Below are 18,235 nucleotides of genomic sequence, written 5' to 3' on the forward strand. Positions count from 1 at the left end.
ATGGTGTTCTCAAGAGAACATTCAAAGTGAAAGTGAAACTCAAGCTCACCGGTCTGTTTCTGGCACGTGAGCCCCGCGGTGCGTTCAGGTACACAAAAAAACGTCCGCCTTATTAGAACCCGATTCGTTACACTATTACAGGAATTATTATTATTCTTTTTATTACATTATTCCAATTTTGATTTATAATTTATTTGTTTTGCTACGTGTAATTGCCATTTGTAATAGCACCAGCAGTATTTTTTAAGGATTTAGTGCAGGTTTTTGGGCTGTGGAACGAATTAATGGAATTATAATGTATTCCTATGGGAAAATCCTGCTCGACATACGACCATTTCGACTTAAAAACAAGGTCCTGGAACGGATTAACTTCGTATGTAGAGGTACCACTGTATATATATATATATATATATATATATTAATATATATATAAAGTTAAAGCACAGAATATGTTTTTCCTTGTTTGTTTTTAATTTGGAAATAAATAATTACATAAATGAATACAAATTTAAAATAATAATGAAAAAAAAATGTATATTGTAGGGCTGCTGCTATCGATTATTTTAGTAGTCGATTAATCGAGGAACTAGTTAGTTTGAATAATCAAGTAATCGAATAAAGACTATACAAAATTAAAATACCTGAGCTGTGCCTCAAACGGTATAAAAAGGGGGTTTTAATTACAACAAAAGAACAATTGGATAACATAGCAAAAGTCTTTTTTTAAAAAAATTTTATTTTTATTTTTTTTATACAATGTTCTTAACAAATGGTTCAAACGCATATTCCCACAAAAAAAAAAGGCTAATTATACGTAGAAACTAAATTACAAATGCATTAAAAAACATTAGGTCAAACAAAAAGTTAGCTTATGTTGGTCTTAACAGGGAGCAGCTGGATTCAGCCATGTGAAATGAGTTATATCTTCTTCACTGTTGCCACTAGAGGGCAGTGTATCCACCCAAATCAATAAAACTAAATGCAAACACTTTCAAAACAAACCATTACAACCCTTCTCTTATTAAACGAATACTCGAAGCAAAATTTAATTTAAGTGAATTACTCGAGCTAATCGATTAATCGTTGCAGCACTAGTTCATTGTTTTTTTTTTTTGTCTTTGTATTTTAATTTACAATGTACATATATTTTAAACTAAATATAATTAAACAAAACTAGGGCTGTCAAACGATTAAAATTTTTAATCGAGTTCATTACAGCTTAAAAATTAATCGTAATTAATCGCAATTCAAACCATCTATAAATATGCCATATTTTTCTGTAAACTATTGTTGGAATGGAAAGATAAGCCACAAGATGGCTATATACATATGGGTGCTGAAGCCCATAAAATTAGTCGCACCCAAGCGCCAGCAGAGGGCGACAAAACTCCAAAAAACACAAGTAACAAGTGGACATTGCACTGTGCTGTCATTTTAATCTGTTTGAGCGGGGCATGTGCGTTAATTGCGTCAAATATTTTAACGTGATTAATTTAAAAAATTAATTACCGCCCGTTAACGCGAGAATTTTGACAGCCCTAAACAAAACACAATAAATGTGTTTTAAATGTTGAAATTTAAATAAATAAATAAAAAGAAAAGATTTCCGATGAAGAGGTTCAGCATTTTTTAGCTCAACAAATATACAAACAATTGGCTATCAAAATAATTGTCCCTTTTTTTCACCAATTTTGACTGAAACTGGCACAGTTTGAACAAGACTAAACTCAATCTCCATTGACGGCGCGAGAAGCCCATTCAGTTTGAATCACTGCCAACCCCTCCCAGTCCAAATGGTTTGGACGTCTAGCGCTGTCATTGGCACTGAAACAGGATCATTCACTATACAATGCATTGCTAAACAACTGCTAGCACCATTGTTGCACAGTGACATCGCCACCTGCTCTAGAAAAAACTTTCTGGGTCGCGGAGGGATTATTAAAGTCCAAGAAGGAGGCGTGTGGGGGCGGCGGGTCGAGGGTCCACAAATGGGTCACACCGCTCCATTTCAAAACCAAGCTTCACTACAACTCGCTAAACAGGATGTTAATATAATCTCACTTCCTGTGTTTTGGCTACTGTCCATTGCTGCTTTGTTTACCCACGTGTTAGCATGTGGCTAGCTTCCCATTGACCAATAATGGGCAGTGAATGAGTTCAACAACAGTAAAAATGAAATAAGATTCTGGACATGGTTGCACAGTTAGCATGTTAGCGACTTGCTTGCAAAATCTACGCACGCACGAAACGCTAAGCCTATAAAAACAAATCCGAATGTAAATACATGGTAACAAACCTTTACTTACCGTTGACGTCTTTAATTGCATTATATGGATGCGACCGGAAAATGGTATCAGTCGGGTTTATGTAGGAAATTTACATATTTGTAAACTGTTAGCATTGATAAAGCTAAAACAAAAACGTGTCATAACTAGGCCGAATACAAATAATTATTTTGAGGGTTAATTATTCACCAATCATTTTTGCAATTAGTTGACTATTTCCAGTGTAATATATTTGATATTTCTCTTTATTTTTTTAATAGATATATAACTAGAAACAAATATGTGAATATAAATAAATACAAATTTAAAGAAAAAAACGAATAAAGGAGGGAATGTTTTTTTTTTCGAAAGGTTTTAAAAAAATGTAATACTTATATTTGAAATTAAATAAAATATAAACATAAAATATAAGTAAAATGGAATGTTTATTTGTTTTTTTTGTTTTTTGTTTTGCATTTAAAAAAAAAGATGTATTTTAGGATTGCAGCAACGATTATTTTAGTAGTCGATTAATCTATGAACTAGTTTGACTAATCGGGTAATTGAATTAGGAACATAAAAAATTAAAATACCTGAAATACCTGAGCTTAGCCTCAAATGGGATAAAAAAAAATAAATAAATGCGGATCGTATTACAACAAAAGAACAATTGGCTAACTTGCATAGCAAAAGTCCGCTAGCTTAAATGCTATAAAATGCTAATGTTTTTTTAATTTTATTTTTTTTACAATGCTCTTAACAAATCGTTCAAACACATATTCCCCACAAAAAACAGCTAAATATACCTATACATTAAATTACGAATGCATTAAAAAAAATTAGCTCAAACAAAAGTTGAAGTTGGTCTTAACAGGTGGCAGCTGGATTCAGCCATGTTAAATGAGTTATGTTATATTCACTGTTGCTACTAGAGGGTAGTGTATCCATCCAATCATTAAAAATAAATGCAAACACTTTCAAAACAAACCACTACAACGCCACTTTAATTAAAAGTACTCAAAGCAGCAAAATTTAATTCAAAGCTTTTTCTAATATGCAGTATGAAGCAATTGTCAGAGAAACACAAAATTTGAAAAATAAGGTTTTAATGAAACCTTTTTTTTAAGTTTGTAAAAAAGAAAAAAAATATGTGTAATAAGCGCTCTAAAATCTATAACCCTTGCTAAATCCAGTTTTTTTTCTTTCTCATGCAACCCGCAGATGCATGAGTTGACTTGCATCCATTATTTTTATGGGGAAAGATATCTCAAAATTCTGAATTTGTCTCAAAATCGTGAAATTCTAAGTTTATAAAATGTGATACATACATTTGGCAAGAAGGGGTTAATGTTTATTTTGAATTTAATATATATATTTCAAAATAAATATAAAAAAGCCAATTTATTTTAAAAGTTTTTTTTTAAATTTTATTTTACTATGTAGTGCGACTAATTGCACCAGTGGGACTCGACCGGGTCCAATAGAGGTAGAATTCCTCCATGGGGAGGGCGGGACAAACGCCTATTCATAGGGATGCGGCACAAAAAGGGCTCAAAGAAGAGATTAGGATGCGAAGCGGCGCATGAGGATGATGATGCCAGCCTCTTCTCGCGTACCCCTAGCAACCTCGTAACCCGCGGCGACGCCTGTTTGACGATGCGCAGACACAGCGGCGGTCTGATGATGGAGATGTCGCCATGGAGATTTATCTTCTTCCCAAGAATTTCAATAATTTAATTGCTCTAAATGCTTTACTGTTAAATTTAGTAGCACTACCTGCTGGCGGAGTTTAGTTTTTTTACTCCTATAACGGTTTTAGATGTTATCTTATTGATTTTAACTCTTTCAGTCCCATTGATGGTGATAGACATCCAATCCATTAGGATTTTTTTTCCAAAGAGATCTGAACAGTTGGTGAGCGTCCTCCCAATCCCACACAAATTGTGGGATTTATCCTCCCCCGCTTTCAAGGAAATTAGTCATGGGAGGATTACACATGACTTTTTCAAGCGGTTTAAAAAATTGCAAAAAAAAAAAAAATTGAATTCAGGCATGTGCCCCCTGTTGGATACAAGTCGCATAGCAAACCCAACGCTGACAGACTGAACCATAATTGATTTATTCATTATATTCACTGTAACATGGTAAACATAAAGATAGTAATAGTTTCAGATTTTTCATAATAGTTAAGATTTTTTTTCTCTAATTCAATCAGTTTGGATTAGTTTTTGGTGTGAATTTGCTAGTTTTTATTCATTTTAATTTTGAACAGGATTGGTTTTGATTTAAATTTGATTAGTTTTAATATTATTTTTAGTTTTAGATTTTGGCGTATTTCTCTGGTGTAGTGCTGCAACGATTTATTGTTTAACTCGAGTAATTCGATTAGAAAAAGCTTTGAATCAAATTTTCCTGGTTCGAGGATTCGTTTAATTAGAGTATGACATAACTCATTTAACATGACTAAATCCAGCTGCTCCCTGTTAAGACCAAGTTTATTGGTATATTTATATACATTTATATAAAGTGGGGCAAATAAGTATTAAGTCAACCACTAATTGTGCAAGTTCTCCCATTTGAAAATATTAGAGAGGCCTGTAATTGTTAACATGGGTAAACTTCAACCATGAGAGACAGAATGTGGAACAAAAAACCAGAAAATCACATTGTTTGATTTTTAAAGAATTTATTTGAAAATCTTGGTGGAAAATAAGTATTTGGTCTATACTAAAAATTTATCTCAATACTTTGTTACGTACGTTTGTTGGTAATAACGGAGGCCAAACGTTTTCTGTAACTCTTCACATGCTTGTCACACACTGTGGCTGGTATTTTGACCCATTCCTCCATGCAGAGCTCCTCTAGAGCAGCGATGTTTTGGGGCTGTCGTTGGGCAACACAACTTAGCCCGCAGATTTTCTATGGGGTTGAGACCGGGAGACTGGCTAGGCCACTCCAGGACCTTGAAATGCTTCTTACGTAGCCACTCCTTTGTTGCCCTGACTGTGTGTTAGGGATCATTGTCATGCTGAAAGACCCAGCCACGTCTCATCTTCAATGCTCTTGCTGATGGAAGGAGATTTTCACTCAAAATCTGTCGATACATGGCCCCATTCATTCTTTCCTTTACACAGATCAGTCGTCCTGGTCCCTTTGCAGAACAACAGCCCCAAAGCATGATGTTTCCAGCCCCATGCTTCACAGTGGGTATGGTGCAAATCAGTATTCGTTTTCCTCCAAACAAGAGAACCTGTGTTGGATTAAAAATCAAGTTGGATTAAAAGTGTCAAAGACCAACTCCACTCTCCGCTCCTTGTGTTCTAACCGACACCCAGAGGGGAATGAACCATGAAACATATTGAACCCAGAACCTCATACAGTCCATTAGTCCAAATTAGAATCGATAAGCGAATCGATAAAGAATCGAATCGTCAAGCAATATCGATAATGGAATCGGAATCGTAAAAATGTTATCATTTCCTATCCCTAGGTATGATGGAAAAATGTTTGCGGTTTTGAAACCTTGATCTTTTCATACCAAGGTATACCTTGAAGCCGGTAAACAGCACATGTCTAGTACACAACCTTTAAAAATACTCAAATGTTTCTCGATTCTGATTATCATTATTTTTCCTGTTACACATCAGACATCACATTTAAAAAAAAAAAAGCTATTAAAGTGGACGGACTTAGCTAGAAATCTGAAAATTGCTTTCAGGGGATTGCCATCCCTTGTGCATTCACCCCCCTGAACCCAATCACCTCACACCACACACTCATGTATGTTGGTCTATCTGTGCACCCCCAATCCCATCTGTTGTCTTGATTGAATCCATCGGTGTCCGCTAACAAGCTTTCATATTTTAGCATCTCTTTACTATGACGTGTAAAATAGAATATGGTACGCGCGGATTTATTCTTGATGATGCTGTTAAACGGTATAGATCGTAAATTAGCTGTTTTATTAGCTTGGCACTTCCTCTTTTGATTTCTTAAGAACGGAAGCGAAAATGGGGCATGTGAAAGTGAACTGTGAAAAATAGAAACAAAGAGGAAATTCAACCACATGCTGGTCTGCATTTTAGGTCTTTATTTAGTTCTGGCACACACCCTGCAAAAGTCTGGTCACTTCCTGTGTGCTGCAATGCAGGGACGTAGACTTGTTTGAGTTTGCGGTCCCTGCGAGTGTAAGATAAACTTCATAGACAAAAGCAAAATATGGCATTTGTCCCCTATTAAAGCAAAAATATGTTTTTTTTCTCTATTTTGGCGCGTTTGAATATTCTGTTTGGATATTGTTCACCTCCAGATTGATTAAAATAATTGATTCAAATTGTAACCCGAGCGTGGCTAAATGATGCAGGTTTCCTCTTTCCTACTTTCAGGGGACACGTCCATTTGTCACGCCAAAATCATAAGAGCTGCTGCTCCGGCGGGGTTGCTATGGCAACATGTTCCCGGCCGCCAGGTCGTCGCGTGTGTTGTTTACGGTTGCAGGCGTTTTCTTTTTCCCACCCGCCAAATGGCCTTGAGGCAGTCAGGGCACAAAATGACAAGCAGTGTGTGCGGGTACTAATGGCATTAGTTCATTGGCTGCCATTGACAGCCATAGGTGTCCGATCCATTTGGAATGGGAGGGCTGGCGAGGTCTATCGCTGTCAATGGCACTGAAACATGATGGGCAGGTTTGTGTTTCAAAATAGTCCTTAAGGAAGCAAGCAACACAGAACATGTCAATTTGCAGAAAAACATGTTTAGATCTTAATCGTGGCCAAAAAACTGCATTTTTATCCAAGAGGAGACTAAGGACAGCACCACCCCTCCCCATTTCAAAATAAAACTAACACCTTAAAACTGATCTGCCACACTAAATGCACCACAATTACCAAAATTTGAACATGTTATGGTGTGGTAAATTAATTCAAGAGGAGATTAAGGGCAGGGTTGTATTCACACTTCAAAATACTATATGAAAAAACAAACTACACAGAACACTTGGGTTGGTCCAGTTAGTACAAAAAGACATTTAAACCTTAATCTTGGCCGGGAACATCATTTTTATCCAAGAGGAGACTATGGGCAGTCCTGTATTTCACAGAATTTAAATTAGTACAACAGAAAACTGCAAAAGTCACACTGTACTAAACGCAACACTTTCACAATTAACAAAATGAGAACTTGTTAGGGGGGGTACATTAATCCAAGAGGAGACTATGGGCACTGACAAAACAAAGTGCTAACAGACAACAGTAATTAAGCTGAACAGGTGATTTTTGTTTTAGCAAAGCCATTTTGATCTCAGAGTAGAATAAGGGCAAACGGAAGCCAAGTGGAGACTAAGGAGACCCATACTGCAGTTGAATAATCAGTGACATAATCCACCCAGTTTAATTCCAAATGGGTAAACTCGTGTGTTACCTTGGCCAGTGTGGTCAATGCACCACAAGTACCCTTAGTAATACTGAAATGTTGCTCTTTTCTGCCACCTGGTGCATCATCAACACATTACACCCTGTAATGACTGTCTAAGAATGACCAAAAAGTTGAATTATGTGTGGTTTTGTGTGCAGCTGGCGCCTGCCCGATGTCATCTGGCGCCCCGGTGTGATGCGTCATGGCCCCGTTGCCGACTGGCGTGTGGTGGGGGCCGGAGGCGGCCGCGGTCTGGCCGGGGGGCCGAGCGGCGGTCTGGCTGGGCGACGGCGGGGCTCCACCGCTCCTTACGGTTGCCTTCGCCGCCTTGGCCGTCTTACTACTGATGTCCGTTTTGCTGCTGCTGTGTGCCGGATGCCGCGGGTGAGCGAGTTAGCGCAGTGGATGATGGGAGATGTAGTCACTGGATGATAATGTGCATTAAAATGCTTTCGTGTCATCGTTTCCAGGCAGAAGAAAGCAGTCAATGGGCATCCAGCAGGAGACCGAGTCGACCTCATGGATGGAGTGAGGATACACACACGCACACCTGCATGCACAGTGTTTTACAATTAAAATTATTATTTCATTTATAGTGAAAGAACAATGTGATATGATAACATGACATTTAAATCTTCACATTAACCGTAAGTAATCGTTTTAATCACCGTTGTAAAAAACGATTACGTCTTCTGAAGTCTGGTTTTAGTTACAAGAATGACGTAATTGAACATTAAACTGCAATGACTGCTTGCGTCCACTGGGTGCCGCTTTTGTCTCAGCCTGTCTGTCCCTCGCAATAGGTAAACAACACGTGGAAAAAAAAGACCTTCCTCGTCCTCAAGTGAACTCGTTATGAGCCACGTGTGAGTGAAAAAGAGAAGGAGGAGGACGCCTTGTTTGGTTTTTTATTTTTCAGTTCTGCAGAGGTTGATGCGTCTCACCTGTTTGTTTCGAAGGAGAGCAAAAAAGAAATTTATACAAGAGGGACATTGGCCAGATTGTGGACTCAAAAATGCAGCGTTTTATCATAATTAGCATCTTTTCTCATGTATAATGCACTCCCCTCATTAGCTCAAAAATTAAGTATTATCTGCATTGGAATATATTAGACTGAGTTAGTTCAAGTTCAAGTCTGTGTGTTTTTTTAAAAATGAATAATCAGTCCGTGTGTAAAACGTTTTTTTTTTTTTTTTTTTGTGGTTCAAGTGGATCACAAAAGGACTAAAACGTATATATATATTTTTTTTTATTTAATTAGTCTTTTAATGTTGCATTTATTTTTTTGTGACATTCAAATGCTCCCAGCTCCTCCATGTCCAAATGTATCGGATGTGAATGTCCGTCACTGTCACTAAAACCTGATCTTTTTCTGTCCTTTACCAGACATCGGATAAGGAGACCATCAGCCAATCGGCCGACAGTCCGGCAACAGACATTTGTGTGAGCGGCTCGCACAACGGACCTCTGACCAGCGGTACGAGTAAGTGACTTCGCCTCGTTCCTCTCAAGCCGCGGGGACGCTCGTAACTGGTTGCGTCGTTCGTCGGTGAAGTTCTCACAGATACGCAAGCCAGCAGCCCCCAGCCGTCGGAAGACACGCCCACCGGCCAATGGGAGCGCAGGTCCTCCAAGTGTCCGCAGGGGCGCGAGCTGCCAAGCATCCCGCCCAGCGGCTCCTTGGTCAGGGGCGCCGCCCCGCCCACGTCGGCGGACGCCACCTACGAGGTTGCTAACACAATTGGAAACTTTTACTGTAGCAAATATTTTTACGAATGTCAAATAGAATTGAAATTTTTAATTTTCTATTATTATGAATTGGTTTAGGGGTAACGATTTAAATAATTAGGAGTCAATACTAACAGGTCAGTGATGACTTCGTAAACATTTTGCATCTGGGAAAAAAGTCCCTTTTTTAACTTAAAAAACATAATTTTTCACATTTTTAAAATTGTTTATATCTTGAAAACACTTTTAGGATAAACACGGTTTTACAAGATTTTTAATTAAAATTAATAAAATATTTTTAGAAATGTACACTTTTAAAAAAAAATCAATGACTGTCATTTTTTTCCTTAATTTGCTAATAAATACAGTATTTCTGAATATTCGGTATTACTTTATTTGACAGTGGGTTCATAGGACTGTCATAAGAGCGTCATGATCATGACATGACACTGTCATGAGCATTAATGAATGCTTATTCATTAATGCTTATGAGCATTAATGAATGCTTATGACAGAAGTCATGAAGTGTTATTTGGAAAATTATGTCACATTTGAAATGATATAAAAGTTGAGGACTGGACATAAATGGAGTTAGTGACATAATTTGCTGGAGGACATTTAATGGCATCTCTCATATGCATTCAAAAATGCTCATTACAGTGTCTGTCATAATTATGACGGCCTTATGAACCCACTGTGAAAGTGTTACCAAACATTCTTTTCAATTACTAATCACTTTTTAATTCATATCAACATTTTCAAGCATCTAATAAAAAGAGCTTACTGACTCCCGAGTTTATTTTTTCAAATATATCTTTAATTATTAGTGCTGCAATGATTAATGGATTAACTCGAGTATTTGATTAGAAAAAAAATATTCGAATTAAATTTTGTTGCTTCGAGTATTCGTTTAATTAAAGTGGCGTTGTACTGGTTTATTTTGAAAGTGTTTGCATTTAGTTTTATTGATTAAGGCGGGTACACTGCCTGGTCTGCCTCTTTTAACATAGCTGAATCCAACTGCTCCCTGTTAAGACCAAAGTAAGCTATGTTTTATTTGAGCTAATGTTTTTCAATGCATTCATAATTTAGTTTATAGGTACATTTAGCAGTTTTTTTGTGGGAATATGAGTCCGAACCATTTGTTAAGAGGATTGTAAAAAAAAAAACGTTAGCATTTTATAGCGTTTAAGCTAGCGGACTTCATCTACGTAAGTTAGCAAATTGTTCTTTAGTTGCACACAGATCCTAGTTTATTTTTTTAAATTTTTTTTTAAATTGTACTGTTTGAGGCTCAGCTCAAATTATACCATTTGAGGCTCAGCTCTGGTATTTTAATTTTTCATGTTCCTTATCTGATTACTCGATTATTCGAACTAACTAGTCCATCGATTAATTGACTACTAAAATATTGGATAGCTGCAGCCCTAATAATTATTATAATATCTCAATTTTATACTTTGATAACAAATTTTTGTCACGGACACAGATGGTAAAAGAAATATCGACAGCGTCCCGCGACGTCAGCGTGGAGGATTCGCTCTACGAGACTGTGAAGGAGCTCAAAGACCACCAGACGAAGCCGGTCCTCCCCAACGGTACCGCCGGCCAGTCGCCCACAGACGCCCCACCTCCTCCGCCACTGGTCAACGGCCACGTCCCGGCGGTCAGCCCCGGCACGCCCGAATACGCCTCGGTGGACCGCAACAAGAAAAGCCGCTACAGTGCCGACTTGGAGGCCAAGCGGCGTTCCGGAGGCACAACTAAGACGGAACCCGAGGATTTGCCGCCACCGCTACCGGAGAAAGTTCTGGATGAAAACGATAATCAGCCCGCGCTGCTAAATGGACACGCTGAGTCGCATGATGGGAAGGTGAGCTGTTGTAATTGCTTTAATGTTTTTTTTCATGACTTTACTCATTGGCAGTCATTGAAAACAGTGGACATCCAATCCATTTCAACTGGGAGAGGGCGAATGAGCGAACTCCCAGTCGAAATGGATTGGACGTCCATTGCCAGACATTGCCTGATTCGCTGTCGCCATAGTAAGGCTGCCCCAAATTATTATTTCGATGGCTGATTATCACCAGTTATTTTTGTGATTAGTCCAACTAATAAGTCTGTCGATAAATCATGTGTTAGCTTTTTGTTGTTTTATTGGTAATGTTTTCACAAAAAAGTGGCTTTTCTTTCTTTCTTTATTTTTAATCATGATTTTTTTAGAGATAGACCGATAAATAAATATATAATATATAAAATATATATGTTTTTTATTAGAGGTGGGAATTTTTGGGCACCTAACGATTCGATTACGATTCAGAGGCTCCGATTTGATTATAAATAGATTATTGGTGCACAAGCGCCACCCCCATAACCCCCCCCCCCCCCCCCACCCCTTTTAATGTTTTCTACATTAGTTCCAAAATTGTTCAAAATCCTCTCAGGCTAAACCAAACTACGATTGTGTCCCGAAGACCACGCTGATTGTGTTTTAGTTCTGCTTTACCTGGTATAATTCAATAATCGGAATTTGGATGTTTGTGAATCGCTCTTGAATCTTCCACGGCCGAATCGCGAAGAATCTAAGGGGCAGTTACATGGCGACTCTGCGACACGAAGACGCAATGACTGAGTAGCGAAATTGCCTCGCGTGCATATGGTGTCGGCAAAGACGGAAGGCGAAAACGAAAAATTCTGAATCCTGCCTCGAAAGTGGAAGAATTCGATTGCGGGGAATTGAGGGGGGCTTGCTTCGCATGCATATCGAAGGCTACTGCCGCGCCGGACCCGCGCCGATAACGTTAGCACTCATACACGTCACATTGGGTGTGCGCAGCGGTGCTATTTAACATTAAAAATTGCAAACGGCGGAACGTCGGCTTTAATTTACTGTTTTAATAATATTTTAAAATTTAAATATGTTGAATGTTTCCATTTTTGTGCCTTTTTGAGCAAAAGTAAAATGCCATTGCTTCGAATGAGCGGGCATGTTTTCTTCCGGGCTGAGGAGCCCCGTGGGGTCAAAGTGCATCATTCGCTGTCGCCTTGTAAATCTGCACTGCCCCCCAGGGCTTGGCTTGAATACTACATCGTTTTCATGTGGAATTGCGACATTGTTTGAATGGAAACGAAACCATGTAAATGCACATTTGAAATTTTTCGTCTTGTCGCAGGGTCGCCATGTAAACTGCCCCTAAGAATCGGAAATTTCACACCCCTCTAGTTTTTATGCATCAAGCTCGTACAGCGCCATAACCTTTCACCCACCCTTCTGCTAAGCAGTACGCTAAACTGTCCTGCTCGCGTTTGGTACTTAAAGTCAACGATGATTGACAGGTTTGTAGCTTTGAACTTGACAGAGAAGCTTGGTAGCTCTACGATCAAAGGCACAAATCTGTCAATCAGTGGTAAGTCACTGTTCTCAGCAGTGTGAGAGTCAAAGTGTAAGTGGACTCACTCAATGGAGCATTTAATAAAGACAAGCGTTTTCTACGTTATTCTTGTTTAAAAATAATTCACATTATGAAGGCGGCATGGTGGGAAAGAAACATGTTTGGAACTTTTTTTTTTTTTTTTACAACTTTTTTTCAGTGTCGGATCGGGACTGTATTGCCAGATTCTCAAAATCAGGTGACTAGGACTCGGGTGCAAAAATATTCGATCGGGACATCCCTACTAGAAACTAGGGGTGTGCCATCTTAGGCACCCCACGATTCGATTCAATTATGATTAAGGGTGCTACGATTCGATTATTGAATGATGATCACGGTATTGACGATGATCATCGCGATAATCACGGTTATCGCGATTATCTATGAATCATGCATTACTAATTAATACAGTGGCCAAACAAATTTATGTCCATTATTTATTCAAAATATCCTAATGATTCAACAGGCATGATGGAAACATGCCCATACAACGAAAAGCTGCCCTCAAGCTGCTTTTTTGTTTATTTTTATTTATTTTTTACTAGAAAGTGCAGAAACATTAACCATTTTAAAGGGAATACTTATTTCTCTCAACAATACAATAACCTTTACACAGGTGGAATGAATTGCACATTTTCTGGAAACAAAGTGTCTTTCGAAGTAAGACTTCTCTTAGCAAATATACTTTGTTTTCGCAGATCTCTGTACTATTTCGCATGTTTGTAGGGTTACTGTTGTACTTAATCACGGTTTTACACGGTCAGCATATGAAATAATAATAATAATTCACATTAGCGAATTAGCTAATTAGCTTAGCGCTCGGCGCTAACTATTACCATCTAGAAAAAAACAACAACAATCAAGGCTAAACAGTACAAGAGGGTTCGTGTATTCACCTCTTATAGATGCACACGGGTCTTAGCAACACACTCAGGACATTTTTCAATTGAAATGCCTTAAAACTACTGCTGGACATCTGAAAAACAAGGAGGAACGATCTATCTCTCTTTCCCTCTTGCTCTAAAAAACAAAACTTGCGCACAAAAAGCGCGACCGCTTATGTGCCTGCCTGTCTCATACACAAATTTATTTTCCAGTCTTTTAAAAAGGAGCAAATCTCTCTCAGTAACCGGCAGCATCCATCATAACGTGCATGCGCCCGTTAACGGTGTGTGGGCAACAGATGTATCTTGAATTCGCTTCCGCTACGAGCGGCTGCCATAAAGTTATGAGGGAAAATTCATCGTTTTTTAACCTTTATGAATCATAACGGAAATCGTCACGTTTCGAATCGCGATGCATGTAATAATTGATTTTTTGGAAACTCCTCCACTAGAAACATCTTTTGATGACTGATGGCGCTTTCTAAAACGCTATCAGACCCGGCGGTTGTCCACTGTCGCGTCTCTGGTCAACAGAATTGGGTCAAAAAGATCAGGTTTTAAAAATATATTCATTTATTTTTAAGTAATAAGCCCATGGCTGCCATTGACAGTGATAGACATCCAATTTATTTTGACTGGACGTGCTTATTTTCCCGCAACACATTCGGTCTCAGCAAATCTTCAAAATTAGGTGACTTGGACTCACATGCAAAAATATGGGCTTGGAACATCCCTCATATAGATTATGGTATAGGATTATGGTATGTTGCTTATTCAGTAAACACAAAGCTGATTATATTTTGCTAAGTGGACAAGTCATCTGCTATTCCTGTTTCACCGGTACGTATATCCTAGCATAACAATAACAATGCCAACATAAGCAAAACACGTATGGTTGAATTCCGGAAGCACAGAGCGTGCGGTGAGGGTCCGTTGAGCCCGTCAGGTGGGTCAAACTCATTTTGTAAAGGCCCGCCGGCGAGGCTGGCGATCGTTCTGGCCGTCTGCTTACGTCCGATAGCGATCCGGGGGAAGCATGTGCGCTTACTGTACGCCACCCGGGGGGCATTTACATACGGCGCGTAAACTGAGGACGTGCCGTCATCCATCTTGGCGGCGGAATAAGTGTCACCCAAACGAATAGCAGCTGGTTCTCTCGCCGCACACGCGCGCAAACGATCCGACAAGATAAATCACCTCCCGGTTGGACGCCGGTGTAAACCGCGGGGAGCCTCTACCACTCAGGGTTAATCTTAAATCAGCCCCTAGGGGGATGCGTGTAAAGCAATATATGCAAACGTACATATACAAGATACATGTTTCCATATTAAGTACATCTCAACAAAGAGCTGTATGAGCAAACTTGCTCTCAGGTGTGGTGTGAGTTGGTAGAGCCAATTTTGGTCAGGATTTGCTACCATTAATCCGCCACTGATCGATAAGCAAATTGATCGACAACTACAGTCATGTGAAAAAATTAGGACACCCCTTTTAATATTCAGTTCTTTATCAAGAAATGTTCACATACAGTGCCTTGCAAAAGTATTCGGCCCCCTTGAATCTTGCAACCTTTCGCCACATTTCAGGCTTCAAACATAAAGATATGAAATTAATTTTTTTTGTCAAGAATCAACAACAAGTGGGACACAATCGTGAAGTGGAACAACATTTATTGGATAATTTAAACTTTTTTAACAAATAAACTGAAAAGTGGGGCGTGCAATATTATTCGGCCCCTTTACTTTCAGTGCAGCAAACTCACTCCAGAAGTTCAGTGAGGATCTCTGAATGATCCAATGTTGTCCTAAATGACCGATGATGATAAATAGAATCCACCTGTGTGTAATCAAGTCTCCGTATAAATGCACCTGCTCTGTGATAGTCTCAGGGTTCTGTTTAAAGTGCAGAGAGCATTATGAAAACCAAGGAACACACCAGGCAGGTCCGAGATACTGTTGTGGAGAAGTTTAAAGCCGGATTTGGATACAAAAAGATTTCCCAAGCTTTAAACATCTCAAGGAGCACTGTGCAAGCCATCATATTGAAATGGAAGGAGCATCAGACCACTGCAAATCTACCAAGACCCGGCCGTCCTTCCAAACTTTCTTCTCAAACAAGGAGAAAACTGATCAGAGATGCAGCCAAGAGGCCCATGATCACTCTGGATGAACTGCAGAGATCTACAGCTGAGGTGGGAGAGTCTGTCCGTAGGACAACAATCAGTCGTGCACTGCACAAATCTGTCCTTTATGGAAGAGTGGCAAGAAGAAAGCCATTTCTCAAAGATATCCATAAAAAGTCCCGTTTAAAGTTTGCCACAAGCCACCTGGGAGACACACCAAACATGTGGAAGAAGGTGCTCTGGTCAGATGAAACCAAAATTGAACTTTTTGGCCACAATGCAAAACGATATGTTTGGCGTAAAAGCAACACAGCTCATCACCCTGAACACACCATCCCCACTGTCAAACATGGTGGTGGCAGCATCATGGTTTGGGCCTGCTTTTCTTCAGCAGGGACAGGGAAGATGGTTAAAATTGACGGGAAGATGGATGCAGCCAAATACAGGAACATTCTGGAAGAAAACCTGTTGGTATCTGCACAAGACCTGAGACTGGGACGGAGATTTATCTTCCAACAGGACAATGATCCAAAACATAAAGCCAAATCTACAATGGAATGGTTCAAAAATAAACGTATCCAGGTGTTAGAATGGCCAAGTCAAAGTCCAGACCTGAATCCAATCGAGAATCTGTGGAACGAGCTGAAGACTGCTGTTCACACTCTCCATCCAACCTCACTGAGCTCGAGCTGTTTTGCAAGGAAGAATGGGCAAGAATGTCAGTCTCTCGATGTGCAAAACTGATAGAAACATACCCCAAGTGACTTGCAGCTGTCATTGGAGCAAAAGGTGGCACTACAAAGTATTAACGCAAGGGGGCCGAATAATATTGCACGCCCCACTTTTCAGTTTTTTATTTGTTAAAAAAGTTTAAATTATCCAATAAATTTTGTTCCACTTCACAATTGTGTCCCACTTATTGTTGATTCTTGACAAAAAATAAAAATTTTATATCTTTATGTTTGAAGCCTGAAATGTGGCGAAAGGTTGCAAGGTTCAAGGGGGCCGAATACTTTTGCAAGGCACTGTATCAATGTCTGATCTTGTTTTTACTTATATCTGGAAAATATTGTTATTGACCGTAATTTTCAGACTATAAGCCGCTACTTTTTCCCCCTCATTTTAAATCCTGCAGTTTGTAGTCCAGTGCGGCTTATTTGTTGATTTAATTGGGTTGATGGGTAACAATTTTATTTGACAGCGGCATTATAAGACTGCCATAAAACCATTATAATTATGACATGACATTATCATAGGCATTAATGAATGGTAAGTGTCATCCGGCAAATTACGTCACTAACTCCATTTATGCCCAGTTTAGATCTTTTGCATCCGTTCAAAAGGGAGATAATTTGCTGGATGACACAAAATGATATCTGTCATAAGCATTAATTAATGCTTATGGCAGTGTCATGTCATAATTATGATGGTCTTATGGCGCCACTGTCAAATAAAGTGTTACCAAATTCCAAAAACTAGCCATGAATGAAACAACTACAACGGTAACTGAAGAAATGATTAGCACAGAACATTAATTTTGATTTGTTAAATACACCTGGAGCGCTGCAATGCATGCTAGGAGGCATGTTGGACACAACAATGTTGGCAGCAGATGGCAGCAGAGGTTAACTGTCTCCCCTAAGAGAACAGTGATGGCCAAATTGAAACTTCTTGTGGTATGTGAATATGTCATGGTCAGATGAAACCAAAATAGAACTTTTTGGCAGAAACACAGGTTCTCCCGTTTGGAGGAGAAAGAGTACTGAATTGCATCCGAAGAACACCATACCCACTGTGAAGCATGGGAGTGGAAACATCATGCTTTGGGGCTGTTTTTCTGCAAAGGGACCAGGACGACGGATCTGTGTAAAGGAAAGAATGAATGGGGCCATGTATCGAGAAATTTTGAGTGAAAATGTCCTTCCATCAGCAAGGGCATTGAAGATGAGACGTCGCTGGGTCTTTCAGCATGACAATGATCCCAAACACACAGCCAGGGCAACAAAGGAGTGGCTTCGTAAGAAGCATTTCAAGGTCCTGGAGTGGCCTAGCCAGTCTCCAGATCTCAACCCTATAGAAAATCTGTGGAGGGAGTTGAAAGCCCGTGTTGCCCAACGACATCCCCAAAAAATCACTGCTCTAGAGGAGATCTACATGGATGAATGGGCCAAAATACCAGCAACAGTGTGTGAAAAGCTTGTGAAGAGTTACAGAAAACGTTTGGCCTCCGTTATTGCCAACAAAGGGCACATAACAAAGTATTGAGATGAACTTTCAGTATTGACCAAATACTTATTTTCCACCATGATTTGCTAATAAATTCTTTAAAAATCAAACAATGTGATTTTCTGTTTTTTTTTCCACATTCTGTCTCTCATGGTTGAGGTTTACCCA

General features: G+C 39.1%; 1 protein-coding gene across 1 annotated transcript in view; it reads left to right on the forward strand.

The window, feature by feature from the left end:
* pag1 (phosphoprotein membrane anchor with glycosphingolipid microdomains 1) overlaps nt 1–18,235 on the forward strand; it is a 38,938-nt gene that overhangs the window by 18,488 nt on the left and 2,215 nt on the right. The window contains exons 2-6 of the mRNA XM_057827826.1: nt 7,835–8,060; nt 8,147–8,204; nt 9,063–9,159; nt 9,232–9,404; nt 10,894–11,277. Of these exons, the coding sequence (XP_057683809.1) occupies nt 7,879–8,060; nt 8,147–8,204; nt 9,063–9,159; nt 9,232–9,404; nt 10,894–11,277 (894 nt within the window). The 5' untranslated portion in view covers nt 7,835–7,878. The remainder of the gene's footprint in view (nt 1–7,834; nt 8,061–8,146; nt 8,205–9,062; nt 9,160–9,231; nt 9,405–10,893; nt 11,278–18,235) is intronic.

The sequence above is a fragment of the Corythoichthys intestinalis genome, chromosome 22 (genome assembly GCF_030265065.1).
Source record: "Corythoichthys intestinalis isolate RoL2023-P3 chromosome 22, ASM3026506v1, whole genome shotgun sequence".
In the NCBI taxonomy this organism is placed as follows: Eukaryota; Metazoa; Chordata; class Actinopteri; order Syngnathiformes; family Syngnathidae; genus Corythoichthys; species Corythoichthys intestinalis.